General features: G+C 36.2%; 1 protein-coding gene across 4 annotated transcripts in view; it reads right to left on the bottom strand.

The window, feature by feature from the left end:
• Window positions 1-16043, bottom strand: part of dntt (deoxynucleotidyltransferase, terminal) — a 160167-nt gene that overhangs the window by 66414 nt on the left and 77710 nt on the right. For all 4 annotated transcript variants that reach the window (XM_067385687.1, XM_067385686.1, XM_067385684.1 and 1 more), the window contains one exon: window positions 9032-9134. In XM_067385687.1, coding sequence (XP_067241788.1) covers window positions 9032-9134 — 103 coding nt within the window. The remainder of the gene's footprint in view (window positions 1-9031; window positions 9135-16043) is intronic.

The following is a 16043-nucleotide window of genomic DNA, read 5'->3' as shown; positions in this document are numbered from 1 at the left end:
CACAGCAGAGATGAAGCAAAGATTCAGCTGTGTGCTAACACTTACAGATGCATTCACAATTTCATGTGACATTGCAGTTCTTCTTCATCATGAAAGTTTATTATCTGCATGCGTTTTAAAGCCACATCAGTCTAAACTTCTGATATGTGGTTTACTGAGCGCACACATACAAAGCATGTGCACAGAAAGCAGGCTGTCAGATGGTGCGTCCTGTGAGTATTAAACTAAGTTCTCTTTAACGTCTTATTGCACTTAAACTGTAAAATACACACAAGGTTGTGTCAAAAACACTGTTCTTGATTAACTTTAGCAGTTTTAATAAGAATACATCTCTTGAATGCTGCTATTAAATGCTCTAGCAAGAAGATAAACATGGCGGACTGTGTATAGCTCACTGAGGGCGGGCTCTATGCTAATAGGGTAGAGTCCGTCAGCAGCTGTGGGTGGGGCTTGTGGACATTCAGTCTTAGGGTCGGATTTACTAACAGCTTGGTCCAGTGCAAACCCTCTTTTGGCATTAAAAAAACTACTGTCAGGATTTACTAAAGACACGCAGTGAAAAGTGGTGGACAGCTATTTTTGCAGCTGAACTTACTGCATATGCATCTGTAGGAGTTTCCCTACTAGATGCAAAATTTATGGGAAGAGAGTATTTAAATCACGCAATGTGTGGTTTGTGGTAGTCATTTTACTGGTATTTGCAGCATTATTTAACAAAAAAAAAGCATGTCTTAAACCATTTTGCACTTGATATAGCTGCATCTTGTGTTTTTTAATTTGCACATTGTCAGTAGATCAGCCTCAACGTTACACTCCCACCGGCGCTTTTACAGGATTTTGGCCTTACGTGCATTTAGATATGTACAGAATGATTGACGCTTTCACTGCGTTCAGATGAGTCTCAGGAAATGAACAGGCTTCGTGGAGGTTAACACAGAATTCCCTGGCGTCGCAGCCATGATACGAGGAGACGTTTTTATACAAGTTACAGAGAACATTGCTTTGCTTTGCATCAGGACACATACTACGAGCCATTATTTCATCAGAAAACATCTCAACAGTCCTTAATGCACTGATTAAATCTCAATTAAGAGCCATTTCGATCAGTATTCTCCTGCTAATATAATTTAGCCTCTAGTAGTCAATGCAGTCTGAACACCTGAATTCATTCAGCTGTATTTAATGAAATCCTGTAGTTACTTTATAAACACAGTTTTAAGCTTTTAAATGGGATCATACACAATCATTACAAGCTGAGCATTATAATTAAAAAAAAAAAAATCAATCCCAATAAACCTTTTTCTCAACATATAATGATCTATAAATTATATTAAAGGGATCCTTGATCTTATTTCACTTTTTTAACTTTAGTTAATGTGTAATGTTGCTGTTTGAGCATAAACAACATCTGCAAAGTTACAACACTCAAAGTTCAATGCAAAGGGAGTTATTTTCTTTTACAAAAATAGCTTTTTAAGGACTACAACAAACAACTACAACAAGCTTCTTCCTGGGTTGGCGACATCACTAACCCCGTAATTTACATAAACCCCGCCCCCGAGAACACACAACAAAGGGGGCGGGGCCATGTTGGGCTGCTTTAGAGAAGAGGAAGAGTTGTTGTAGTAGATGTAGTAGAATGTTGTTGTCATGCCGTCATTTTACGCCGGACTGCTTCACAAAGGAGGGGCAATTCAACACAAAAGATGAACATGACAGCACATGCTAGTGGATGAGTTGAATCAACTCCACAGCAACTACATCAATTTATCGACCAACCATTCAGAAACGTCCAGTTTCATTCTAAAAGTTGTAACTTCTTCCTGAGTCTCTCCATCAGTGTCGACTCCGGTTTGAACACCGTTACTGACAATCCTCATTTTGGCTGCGTGAGATTCTCCAGCTTTGTTGTTGTTGCTGAGCTGTTAAAGCTCCGCCCTCTTTTGGAAAGGGGGCGGGAGCAGCAGCTCATTTGCATTTAAAGGGACACACACAAAAACAGCGTGTTTTTGCTCACACCCAAATAGGGGCAAATTTGACAAGCTATAATAAATGATCTGTGGGGGATTTTGAGCTGAAACTTCACAGACACATTCTGGAGACACCAGAGACTTATATTACGTCTTGTGAACATAGGTCCCCTTTAAAGTTAACATCAAACCATTTTACTTCCTTCATATTACTGGTGTTATTCTGAATGATTCAACAATGCAAAATGTTGTCTTTATAATTCACTCCACCTCTAAAACAAATGCCCTAATTATATACATTTTTTCCTAATGCATATTCTGTTTTACTTGGAAATATGTCTGATTACAGAAAAAAAATGTTCATGGCTTCATGTTGGTTTCAAAATAAAATAATCTATGCTAAGATGACAGCTACAATATCAGCTATATTTTTAAAAGCAAAACCGCCACACACACATAAACAGTGCAACCAGGCGTGCATGTTTTTGCAAACGCGATCTGATGCTTCAGCACTTTTATGCATTTGATGTTTTTTCAGTTTCTTTGAAGGCCGGGACAAACAGCTGACGCAGAGGACAACAGAAAGTGTGTCACCATGACGACGGCTGATGTAATGTCACATTGGCTGCAAGTCAGAGTCGGAGACTTTAAACCCGCACCCCCGAGAGCAAAGATTAGCTTGTGTTTGCACAGCATGTTTGAACCGCGCTCGCCTTTGATTCACCAGCATTTGCTGCAACTGTTGAATGTGATTGCTGAAATTGCTGTGCAGCGGTAGATCACAGTATGCATAGTGTGCATAATTCTTCGAGGATATTACAGATGACTTACTTCACATCTGCAAGCTATTTGATATATTTGACAGAAATAATGCAGTAGACTGCCACTATTTGAGGCCAGAAACAATCAAGTATTCAAATGCACATGGCTTCATTGTACATGCATAATATGCACACATGCATTGTTTTGTATATTTTATGTTTTGCATCAGTACTCAAGGAAACTAAAAGAGAAAACAGAAGAAGTGATTTTCCTTTTCAATCAGTTGAGGATTATTTTAAGTTCTGGTTGTAATAATATATTTTGTGTTCCCTTCTCTAAACAAAATATGGGCTTGAGCTACTTTTAAATGAAACTCTGTTTAAAAATTGGTTTGATTTGAATACAATTTGGATGATGCCTCAGAAGTGTTGCAATATAAATAAAAAAGGTTTCATGTAAGATTTTCATCTAGAATTTAATCACTTGTGGTTCAGTGCTTTAAAGTTAATGTGTCTGTTTAAGCTGATGTGATGTCAAGGTGAACAACATCTGGTATTTATTTTTAATTTAATTATCATATTTGCTCATTATTATATTCAAAGTCAAACTGTTTGAAAAAATGTCTAAGTTTGAACAATTTACAAGTGACATTATGATGTATTTGGAAACAGTATCTAAAAATAAAAACTTCAAATCAATACGAACTATGCAACTCTTTTTCTGTAATTTTCTGTATACCCCTGATATATATTCATATATATATATATATATATATATATATATATATATATATATATATATATATATATATATATATATATATATATATATATATATTCAACATATCAAATGTTGAAAGTGAGACATTTTGAAATGTCATGCCAAATATTGGCTCATTTTGGATTTCATGAGAGCTACACATTCCAAAAAAGTTGGGACAGGTAGCAATTAGAGGCCGGAAATGTTAAATGTACATATAAGGAACAGCTGGAGGACCAATTTGCAACTTATTAGATCAATTGGCAACATCACATACAGGAATGCTGCTGTAATGGAAATCACAACATGGGATCAGGAATACTTCCAGAAAACATTGTCGGTGAACACAATCCACTGTGCCATTCACCGTTGCCGGATAAAACTCTATAGGTCAAAAAAGAGCCATATCTAAACATGATCCAGAAGCGCAGGCGTTTTCTCTGGGCCGAGGCTCATTTAAAATGGACTGTGGCAAAGTGGAAAACTGTTCTGTGGTCAGACGAATCAAAATTTGAAGTTCTTTTTGGAAAACTGGGACGCCATGTCATCCGGACTAAAGAGGACAAGGACAATCCAAGTTGTTATCAGCGCTCAGTTCAGAAGCCTGCGTCTCTGATGGTATGGGGTTGCATGAGTGCGTGTGGCATGGGCAGCTTACACATCTGGAAAGGCACCATCAATGCTGAAAGGTATCCAAGTTCTAGAACAACATATGCTCCCATCCAGACGTCGTCTCTTTCAGGGAAGACCTTGCATTTTCCAACATGACAATGCCAGACCACATACTGCATCAATTACAACATCATGGCTGCGTAGAAGAAGGATCCGGGTACTGAAATGGCCAGCCTGCAGTCCAGATCTTTCACCCATAGAAAACATTTGGAGCATCATAAAGAGGAAGATGCGACAAAGAAGACCTAAGACAGTTGAGCAACTAGAAGCCTGTATTAGACAGAAAGGAAGAATGGGACAACATCCCTATTCCTAAACTTGAGCAACTTGTTTCCTCAGTCCCCAGACGTTTGCAGACTGTTATGAAAAGAAGAGGCCTTGTCCCAACTTTTTTGAGATGTGTTGATGCCATGAAATTTTTCCCTTAAAATGATACATTTTCTCAGTTTAAACATTTGATATGTCATCTATGTTGTATTCTGAATAAAATACTGAAATTTGAAACTTCCACATCATTGCATTCTGTTTTTATTCACAATTTGTACAGTGTCCCAACTTTTTGGGGATCCGGTTTGTGTGTATATTATATATATATAAAAATAATTTTTAACCTCCTGATCTGTTCGTGGACACTTCGAGGGCCGCACCAATTTTTATCAAACATGTTTGATATTTAGGATTTTAAATTACATTAATTACATTACTTTAACAACAGCCAATGAGAGAAGTGAATGAGATCAGTTTTGAAATTGCGACCATGAAACTGTAAAAACAGTGTATTTATTAAGAAACCATCCTTCAGGTATGTGTGATTGTGGAATGGAAGAAGAGTCAGTTGAGCATGTTATCTGTCACTGCATTAAAAATGAGACACAAAGAATAAGGTTAAAAGATGAGTTAAAGAAATATGGGGTGAAGTGTGTTGAACCTTAAGAATATATTAAATGAAGAACAGATCAATAAAGCTGTATTTATTTTTCTGAAAGAAACTGGATTAAAGGAAAGAATTTAAATGAATCATTTATTTATTTTATGTTTATCTATCCTCATAAATACATTATACTGTAGCAAGTAAAGCAAATTCATATGTTAAGCATGTACAACAGGACCAAATGTTTGGTTTGATCAAGAATTTGTGTGTATCGACTAGCTGTTCTCAATTCCCTGTTAATAAACTGAGCTCAGTGAGTTACACGCTAAGAAATACGACTGGTGTGTTTGTGTTCGGTCATATGACAGTCGAAGACCCAGGGCTAAAGGTTCGATCAGCAGGGGATGAAGAACCACTGACCCAACACTTCTGCCAATTGATTGAGGTCTCGGCGCCGGCAGCGCTCCAGTAACGGGTCTGCAGAGGGTTCAGTGGCATTAGTTTTAGTTTCAGTTAACTAATAACCCTGCTCTATGTGAGCATGAGACTGACCTTCTTGAGTAACCAAAAAAAAAAATTTATAAATAAAAAATGATGCATGATGCGTCTTTTCACAAGGACATCTTTCATCCTTTCAGATGTATTTTACTGCTCACTTGCTCTCACTGCAGGCTGGATGAATAAAACACCATGATGTGATGCCATGAGCCTCAAGGGGCAACATCTAGCATGACAAGGTTACTCGACTTAAAATCGACCTTCTTTACTTCCACTTAATCACCAGCTGTCTCTCGCCCCCTGGAGGTACGGAGGACCGACCCGGGATATTTTTTTCCCTGCGTGGTTGCTCTTGCAAAGCTCAGAAAACTTGACATCTCAGTTAAGTATCAATTTGGTCTCCTAAAAATACCATTCAAAAGTTTGATAAGATTTTTTATGCTCTCCAAGGCTGCATTTATTTGATCAAAACTACATCAAAAATTGTGAAATATTATTATAATTTAAAATAGCAGTTTTCTATGTGAATATATTGTAAACTGTAATTTATCCCCATGATCAAAGCTGAATTTTCAGCATCATTACTCCAGTCTTCAGTGTCACATGATCCTTCAGAAATCATTCTAATATGATGATTTGCTGCTCAAGAAACATTTCTGATTATTATCAGTGTTGAAAACAGTTGTGCTGCTTCAGATTTGTGTCGAAACTGTGATACGTTTTTTTTAAGGATTCTTTGATGAATATTCATTTGCACAATTTAAGACATTGTTGAGATCTCTTCTGAAACTCACATGTGAGATTAATGGCATCTCTTTTTTCTCTTTAAGACAGTAATGAGATTAAATGGAAAAGCGCATGGAAACTTAAACCTCATAAGCAGAAGTCTCCTTTTGATTGCTCAAAAGAAGCGATTGAGCTATTACCGAGATCTCATCCGTGATATTTCTCTTTCTTGAGATCAGTGAACCAGATCTGAATGCAGGTTTGATCAGTGAGAAATGTTGCTAACACAGAGACTAATAACAATGGAAGAGGATGGAAAGAAAGTAATACAAAGCGAAAGAGGAAGGCAGGCGCTGGGTTATTTTTAATCTCTGAAATGACAGAGAGGGCGACAGGCAACCCATCATCGGCCCTGTCACCTCCCACTCACTCGCCGCACGCTCTCCTCCAGGCTTCCAGGTGGCAACAACATTCTCGTTTCATCGCTCTTATTCGCTCGTATTGCCTCCATCTATCTCGGGTTGGTGTTCATATTCTCGTGATCCTCTCTCTCCTCTATCCTGCACCATAAATGACTTCCCATGTCCAGATGTCTTATCCTCTGACCCCTGCACTCATAGAGCTCTTTGAACATCTCTGTCTGTTCTTCATCAAACAACAACCTAACACCATGAATACACCTGATCATATATCTGTCTGTCTGTCTGTCTGTCTGTCTATCCATCTATCCATCTATCCATCTATCCATCTATCTATCTATCTATCTATCTATCTATCTATCTATCTATCTATCTATCTATCGTTTGTCTGTCTGTCTGTCTGTATCTGTCTGTCTGTCTGTCTGTCTGTCTATCTATCTATCTATCTATCTATCGTTTGTCTGTCTGTCTGTCTGTATCTGTCTGTCTGTCTGTCTGTCTGTCTATCTATCTATCTATCTATCTATCTATCTATCTATCTATCTATCGTTTGTCTGTCTGTCTATCTATCTATAATTTGTCTATCTATCTATCTATCTATCTATCTATCTATCTATCTATCTATCGTTTGTCTGTCTGTCTATCTATCTGTCTATCTGTCTGTCTGTCTGTCTATCGTTTGTCTGTCTGTCTGTCTGTCTGTCTGTCTGTCTGTCTGTCTGTCTGTCTGTCTATCTATCTATCTATCTATCTATCTATCTATCTATCTATCTATCTATCTATCTATCATTTGTCTGTCTGTCTATCTATCTATCGTTTATCTATTGTTTGTCTGTCTGTCTGTCTGTCTATATCTGTCTGTCTATCGTTTGTCTGTCTGTCTGTCTGTATCTGTCTGTCTGTCTGTCTGTCTGTCTGTCTGTCTGTCTGTCTGTCTGTCTGTCTGTCTGTCTGTCTGTCTGTCTGTCTGTCTGTCTATCTATCTATCTATCTATCTATCTATCTATCTATCTATCGTTTGTCTGTCTGTCTATCTATCTATAATTTGTCTATCTATCTATCTATCTATCTATCTATATATCTATCTATCGTTTGTCTGTATGTCTATCTGTCTGTCTGTCTGTCTGTCTGTCTGTCTGTCTGTCTGTCTGTCTGTCTGTCTGTCTGTCTGTCTGTCTATCTATCTATCTATCATCATTTTATTCAGCAAGGAGTCATCAAATTACTGATACTGAGAACACAATCTCTGTTTTCTATGGCCTTCATAAAGAAACAAGACTAAAAATCACCTCAGCAAACTACAGGTAAGTTGTGATTTACTTTGTCAATAAATCTGTCAACGTCTCAAGCTTTAGTGTCTTGAAGTCCATCATCACTTCATCACTCAGTCTCACAGAAATGCTTTACAGTTCCACTCAACCGTGACAATCAAATCCCTTCTGTCGTGTCCAAGCACAGATTGATGGACAGATCTGAATCTCATTCGAATGGAAAGTGCAGGAGTATAGAGTGTTATTCTAGCTATGCACAACCATGATTTTACAATGTATTGCATGTCTTTCATGGCGGCCTTGTTTGATTAATAACACATGAACATCCTAAAAATTTTCACACATACTACTAGCACTGGAATCCTGTTTTGTCTTTCTTTACTGCACTGTAATGAACTGCCAATCTTTAGAGAAAAGATGAAGTTGTTTATCCACCAACAACATGAACAATCTGGTCTGATTGTTTTAAGTGACCATTAAAAGCCTCCTGCCCAACAACAGCGTCTGAGCCTCTCATTTCCGCTAGTAGTTGGCAGAACAATCAAGGCGACGAGTCCCACAGCCGAAAGTCGATGAAATCACGTAAAGAGTCAGACACACTCGAGCACATCTGATGAGAAACTTTCCTCAAGCTGATCGATGTGCTTTCAGGAAAACACAGCAAGAAAGTGTTTACATTCAGACTGTAGATGGCCATTACAGGACATCATCCACACAAAAAAAAAAAAATGCATTCATGTACTCAAACGTCTCAGAAATAAACTCAACAGACAGACAGACAGACAAACGATAGATAGATAGACAGACAGACAGATAAAGTAAGCATGTGTGGTAAATAAATTTCAAATAAATAAATAATAAAGTAAAAATAAAATATACTTTAATTGCTTTTTAAGTCTGTAAAAGATTCGCCATCAAGGTTTTCCAAGCAAAACTTTTCAAAATGACAAGTTTATTCTTCAAAGTAGGTCATCTTTTCTAAAGCGAAACACGAGGTCATCCATTTTATGCATTGAGAAACTGATTTCAATATTTGACCAAATGAAACAGATAAAAGGTATTTTAGTAGAAGGTATTTTGTACCTGGCTTTTGAATCGTTCAATCACCGCAGGCAGAATTGCATCCTCTTGTCCTGGCTCAGGTGTTTTTATGATGAAGTCCACATCATGACCAAACTCCTTTCCCCTGCAGATTAAACACACAAACTGTCACCATAATGACATTATACACTGAATGCATGTTCACTGTTAAACAAAATAAGATGCACATTCTGTCAGTAGGAGGATATGATGTAGATCATATGATGAGATACACAATAAGCGTGTGAGTTACCGTACTGGGACATACGGCTCATTTAATGGCTTTGCCTTTTTCTATTACTCAAATAAGCCATTTGGCCTGCGTCATTAAACTCCACAGCGTCTCGACTGCCGGAGCTGTCGGCCCGTTTTATGAGTTTCACTGCTGTGTAGAGAGATTATGAAAATGAGTCTCTAAAACTCAAAGGCCTCGTAGGCACCAAATTCAGGTGGGAGGAAGGAGATATTCTAGAACATTTATGTAAAAATATATAAAAACTCATGGGGGCGAAATACAACTTTCGCAACAGTTGTGTTTAAAATACATCTTATGGCTTTTCTGTTAAATTTAGACTATATAAAAAATATGAAAAAAAATCATAAAAAATAAAAAAAAATTACAAAAATTGAAAAAGTAAATGTATCGAACCATTGATTTTTCCAGCAGAAATTAATGAATAATTATTAATGAGAATTACAACCTATTAAAAGCATTTTACAACATGACATATATTAAAAAATAAGCTTGTGTCCAAAAAAAACAACAACTGACTCTATAATACATGTTCCTGGTCTCATTATGAATGATTCTTCAGTTCACATAAAAAATAAAATAAAATAAAATAATTACAAAAGATTAAAAATAAAAATAAAAATTATTAAAAATTATTAAAAATTTAATAAAATAAAATAAAATAAAATAAAATAAAATAAAATAAAATAAAATAAAATAAAATAAAATAAAATAAAATAAAATAAAATAAACTTTGGGGTTTTAATGTGTTCACTTGTTTACAGATATTAGAAAAATATGATACTGGAATTTTAGTTTGGAGGACTGAATTCAATAAAAATATATTTTATGTTACAGCTAATGAAACCAACATACAAAAACACTGTAAGAGAAAACAAGACTTTTGACTCAGAATGCTACTGAAATGCACCCTTGCTCTCTCTTTTACAGTATATGGGTAGATATAATAAGGTATATTACATATGACATATTTGCTTCGTGAATGGATCAGGTGGTGCCATGTTTAAGGACCATCTGAAGCCCTAACAGCCAAAAACAGTAAATGTACACTTGAGCCAACACAAATGAGTCTGAGCACCAGAAAAGCGTATGAATGCGAATTTTTCTGGTTTTAATGGCAGGCAGTGAAAGTGAAAAACACAAGCGTAGGCACAGTATACGGATAAGAGGCTCTCAAAACTCTGAACTTGCATTTCTCTTTTCTTCTGCTCGCAGATGCAGGATTAGAGTAGTGCCGAGTAAACATAACTTAATATAACCTAACGCCAGGCAGCTATTAAACGCTGCTTTTCATACAGAACGAAAAGTAAGAGAACAGAAACCTTTTAAGAATTCATGCAGCTTGCGAATTATTTAGTGCGGGTGTCGTTCAGAAATGAGACATTTACTGCCGGATCCAATATTAGGTTAAGAGAAAACTGCAGTGAACTCTGGGCCGCTTGTTTTTCAAGGGTAGTCACAGATTTATGGCATGACATACTGCATTCCCATAATACATAACACCTGCGGCTCTGTTCCAAAACCTAGTGAGAGGCCTTGCTGTCTACAAGGGCAGCATCGTAAATGAAACAGCTGAAATGGCACACTGTACATCAAGTCAAGTCACATTTACTTCTGTAGCACTTTATACAACACAGATTGTTTTAAAGCAGTTTCAGAGTTATAAATAGGAAAATAACAGAATTAATGATGCAAACTTTAAATGAGATAAATTTAAAATTCTGTTGTAGTTTCATTTTTCAGCTCAAGTCAGGTCAGTGTTGATTCAGTTCAGTTCAATAACTGCGGAAAGCTCATCGATAATGAAATTCAATTCAGCAATAATCAGCTCTGCAGAAGACAATAATGTCATTATTCCAGTCAATTCAGGTTTTGTTCACAACCGATAGTGTCAGTGCAGTCAAATCAAAAACATTACTGAATATTAAGTGCCTTCAACGTAAGCAGCATTTTTTTATGTGCAGGAAACTCGACAATTGCAATTTGATGCATTTAATGTTTGTTACAAAGTTAGCATGTTAGTGTAGAAAACTATTTTCATGCTCATAAATAAGTGTTATTAAAGCATGCTTTACGCCAGTGCATGAACACAAATGCATGTAGCATAGTATGCATGATTTGCTCACCGAGGCTACATTTATTTAATTAAAAATACAGTAAAAACAGTAGTATTGTGAAATATTATTACAATTTAAAATAACCGTTTTCTATTTGAATATATTTCACAAAGTAATTTACTTACATTACTCCAGTCTTCAGTGTCACATGATCCTTCAGAAATCATTCTAATATGCTGATCTGCTGCTCAAGAAACATTTAATGTGTACAATTGTACAAAATATTTGTGTACAATATTTTTTTTCAGGATTCTTAGATGAATAGAAAGTTCAAAAGAACAGTGTTTATCTGAAATCTAATCTTTTGTAACATTATAAATGTCTTTACTGCCACTTTTGATTGATTTAATGCATCCTTGCTGAATAAAAGTGTTCATTTCTTTAATTTCTTTTCAAAAAAATAAAAATAAAACTTCTTACTGACCCCAAACTTTTGAACGGTAGTGTATAATGCTACAGAAGCTTTGTATTTCAGATAAATGCTGTTCTTTTGAACTTTCTATTCATCAAGGAATCCTGAAAAAAAAAGTACAAACTGTTTTCAACATTGAAAATAATCATAAATGTTTATTGAGCAGCAGATCAGCATATTAGAATGATTTCTGAAGGATCATGTGACACTGAAGACTGGAGTAATGATGCTGAAAATTCAGCTTTGATCACAGGAATAAATTACTTTGTCAAATATATTTAAATAGTACACAGTTATTTTAAATTGTAATAATATTTCACAATATTACTGTTTTTTCTATATTTTTAATTAAATAAATGTAGCCTTGGTGAGCAGACGAAACTTCTTTTAAAAACATTAAATATCTTAGTGGTTCCAAACTTTTGGACTGTACTGTGTATATATATATATATACATATATAGTGTGTGTGTAATGTTGCTGTTTTATCATAAACAACATCTGCAAAGCTACAACACTCAAAGTTCAGAAATCGCTTTTTAAGGACTACAACAAACGACTGGTAGGGACTACAATGATCTTCTTGCCAGGTTTGTGACATCACTAATCCCAAAAAGGGGGCGGGGCCATGTTGGGCTGCTTTAGAGAAGAGGAAGAGTTGTTGTAGTAGAGTGTTGTTGTCATGCCGTCATTTTACACCAAACGAGGGTCAATTCAACACAAAAGATGAACATGACGGCACATGCTAGTGGATGAGTTGAATCAACTCCACAGCAACTACATCAATTTATCCACTATCCATTCAGAAACGTCTAAAAATTGTAACTTCTTCCTGAGTCTCTCCATCAGTGTCCTGGTTCATGTAAACATGTGCGTTCATTCATGTCACAGGAACTGGCCCCAGTCTCTCAGCCAGAAATGAAAGAGCCGAGGGTGAACCCGCTCACAGAGGATGAGCCGTGCTGCTGCACCAGATTACAGAGGCAGTATTGTCTCTCGTTTTTGATCCAGAATTCAGGCCTCAGACGATGTAACTAAACCTTCCTCAAACCAGCCCTACCGATGGACCACACGCCAGATACATTCCACCTGCTTTGATGGAGATCCATCAGATGCAGAGCCAAGCATCTCACGGTTAAGTTGACATATAAGAGAGAACAAATGAATCCTGGATCCGCCAGAAGCAGCGTTTGATCCTGCCGGCTGCCTTGAAGTCTTCTGGGAAGTTCCTTTATAAATGGTAATTATGATAGACAATGATTTTGGTAGAAATAAAATGTATGTTAGATGATTTTGTATTTCTTACTCTTTTTTCTTTTCTTTTTTTTACCACATGTGTCATATGTCGCACATAGCATTATTTTATATCATTTTGTAATATAATATTTTTTTATATTTTGAATCAGCTTTTTTAGTTTTCATTTTAATTTTAGTTCAGGTTTTGGTGATTTTATGTGCTATATATATATTATATATATAATATATATATATATATATATATATATATATATATATATATATATATATATATATATATATATATATATATATATATATATATATATATATATATATATATATATATATAATATATATATAATATATATATATATATATATATATATATATATATATATATATATATATTTTATACACACACACATATTATATATATATATATATATATATATATATATATATATATTATTTTTTACTTCACTTTTAGTCATTTTAGTACTTCAACCTAAACTTATTTCAATTAGTTGCCAAGGCAATATTTTATATTTATATATCAAGTTGGACCATTTCAAAATTGCTTTGTTGAGAGAAAATAAAAACACAGATAATGTGTATAAGTTACATTTTACTACACATTCAGAAACAATGTTAAAAACACCATAAACATGTATTTTAGGGTGCGTTCACACTTGTAGTTCGGTTCGTTTGGTTCATTTGGTCCGGACCAAAGAAGAAAAAAAAACATTTAATCCTGGTCCGATTAGCGTTCAGATTGGCAATTTTTTCACCGAACTAAAAGATACCGAACTTTAAGGCATAGGTATACATTCACAACGTGATTGGTCGGATTTTATGACGTATTGCCTATTTTGAGACGGAACTTACCGAACATCCAAAACAATGCTGTGTGCTGAGGTAAATGCGCTTGTTGTGTGTGTGTAGCGGTGCATAGCCTGCATGTGATGGTATTTTGGCCAGCTGGAAACTCGTGAAGAGCTTATAAAATGTGTAAAGTAGTCAAAACAGCGGCGGGAATCCACCCGTCACACACACAAATAGGGACTTTAAGCAGCAGCTGCTGATACAACGGCAACGGCATTCTGGCGTTCCATTTCGCATGCGCAAATTTAACTGCTACTTCTTGACGTTCTACTGTAACCGTCTACTACGGCAGGGTAGCCGATTTGCCGTAATCGATAATACGTGACAGACTAGATAAGTAAATGTTATGTTCTATGGTTATGTGGTATTTTAGTTGTATCTGTATGTCATTTAATGCCAACAGCAACCATTCTCTTGCTTTTATTTACATGTAATGTATTGTTTACTATGTCAAATGATTAAATGATCCACGCCATCCTCTTTTTTGTTGCTTAGTGACTTTTGCGTTCTTTAGCTACGGCAGTTGACAGTTTACTTCCGGTCGTCGTTGCCGTTCCATCAACAGCTGTTGCTTAAAGTCCCTAATGATCTGCTTTGTGGAGACGCACGTCTGATGCCTGTCATGGGCAAACTCACGTCTATGACGAGAAAAACCGACATGTGTGAGGATTCTGTCCTTTTTAGGGTCTCTTCTTCCTGTTTTTGGTTCGGTTACATGTCTTTGGTCCATGTTGCGTCAAAGTCCCTTTAAGACAAGTCATTTCACTCGGCGGCCATCTTTGAAACGCCTCTCGGGCATCCTGGGCATCATGCAGCTCCTATCTCTTTGAATGGGGAAACATCAGATTCTACAAAACTGTTCGCCAACCTTACGATTAAATTTCATATTTGAAATCACCAATGAAATCTAACAACAACCGACTCATACATTTAGTTTCTAAACGCTCGAATCATGACAAAAAAACTATTTTTTTCAGGCTGGATCAAGCTAATGCGCATGCGCAGACCTAAATGCGCGTCTCTTCGGAGGCGCGCGTCTGACTGTTTCTATAGAAACCGGTGATTCTAACGGCCGCTGAAGTGATGCGAACACTTTACCAGTCGGCGATTGGCTCTTGGCTTTAGAAGGCGGGACTTATTCCGCCATATTGCGCGTTACACTTTCTCCTATTCAAAACAATACGAGTGACACGTCTTGTGTTATTCTATAGTCTTAGGTTGCGTTCATAAATCATTCGAACCGCACCAGAGTTCGTTTGGAAGCGGACTGAGACCCATCTGTTCCGCTTGTTTGGTGCGCACCAGGGTTCGGATGGCAGCGTTCACATATGTTCAAATGAACCGCACTAACCGAGCAATCGCACCAGGGTTTGTTTTAATCGAACCAAACATTACAAGTGTGAACACACCTTTAGTTCCTTTCACTCCACAACAAATCCTTAAAATGCTTTGCAGAACAGAACAGAATTAAAAATATATTAGTATAAAACTTAGTGATGGGCAGAGCGAGGCTTCGTGAAACACTGAAGCAGTTGAATCAAATGTGCCGTGATGATTCGAGGCTTCGAAACAATCTGACACTTGACTTCACGGTGACCCCTAGTGGTCAAAAGAGTGTAAATGCAACAAAACTCAAAATAAACATGCAGTAAAAACACCTTTTACGAATCTATTGCAAATGTTTTATTGAAAGTAAAATCTATTAAATGCAATTAACTAATTCTCTAATAAGATTAGGCTACATATAGAGTGACTGTATATCTGTTCTTTTATCAATTTTCAAGGCTTGTTTCTATGTTCCATGGCTCAAGCTAAACAGGCCAATAAGAGATTAATAACTACCATTATTCATTTTAATTATTCTAATGTCTAATTAAAACATCTACAAATTTATAAAACTGATCAGAGATCAGGTAAAACCCATAGACACTTGTTCAATGCTTTTCAGTGAATCTGCATGATTCATGGGTAAACTTTATCATCGCCCTCTACCGTTGAACCACTGAAATTTCGAACTGTTATGAAATGTTTCGAAACAGTGATGACGTAATGAAGCCTCGTTTACTAAAATCACATGACTTTGGCAGTTTGATACACGCTCCGAATCACTGATT

The sequence above is a fragment of the Chanodichthys erythropterus genome, chromosome 5 (assembly GCF_024489055.1).
Source record: "Chanodichthys erythropterus isolate Z2021 chromosome 5, ASM2448905v1, whole genome shotgun sequence".
Lineage (NCBI taxonomy): Eukaryota > Metazoa > Chordata > Actinopteri > Cypriniformes > Xenocyprididae > Chanodichthys > Chanodichthys erythropterus.
This window is presented reverse-complemented; position numbering and strand designations above follow the sequence as displayed.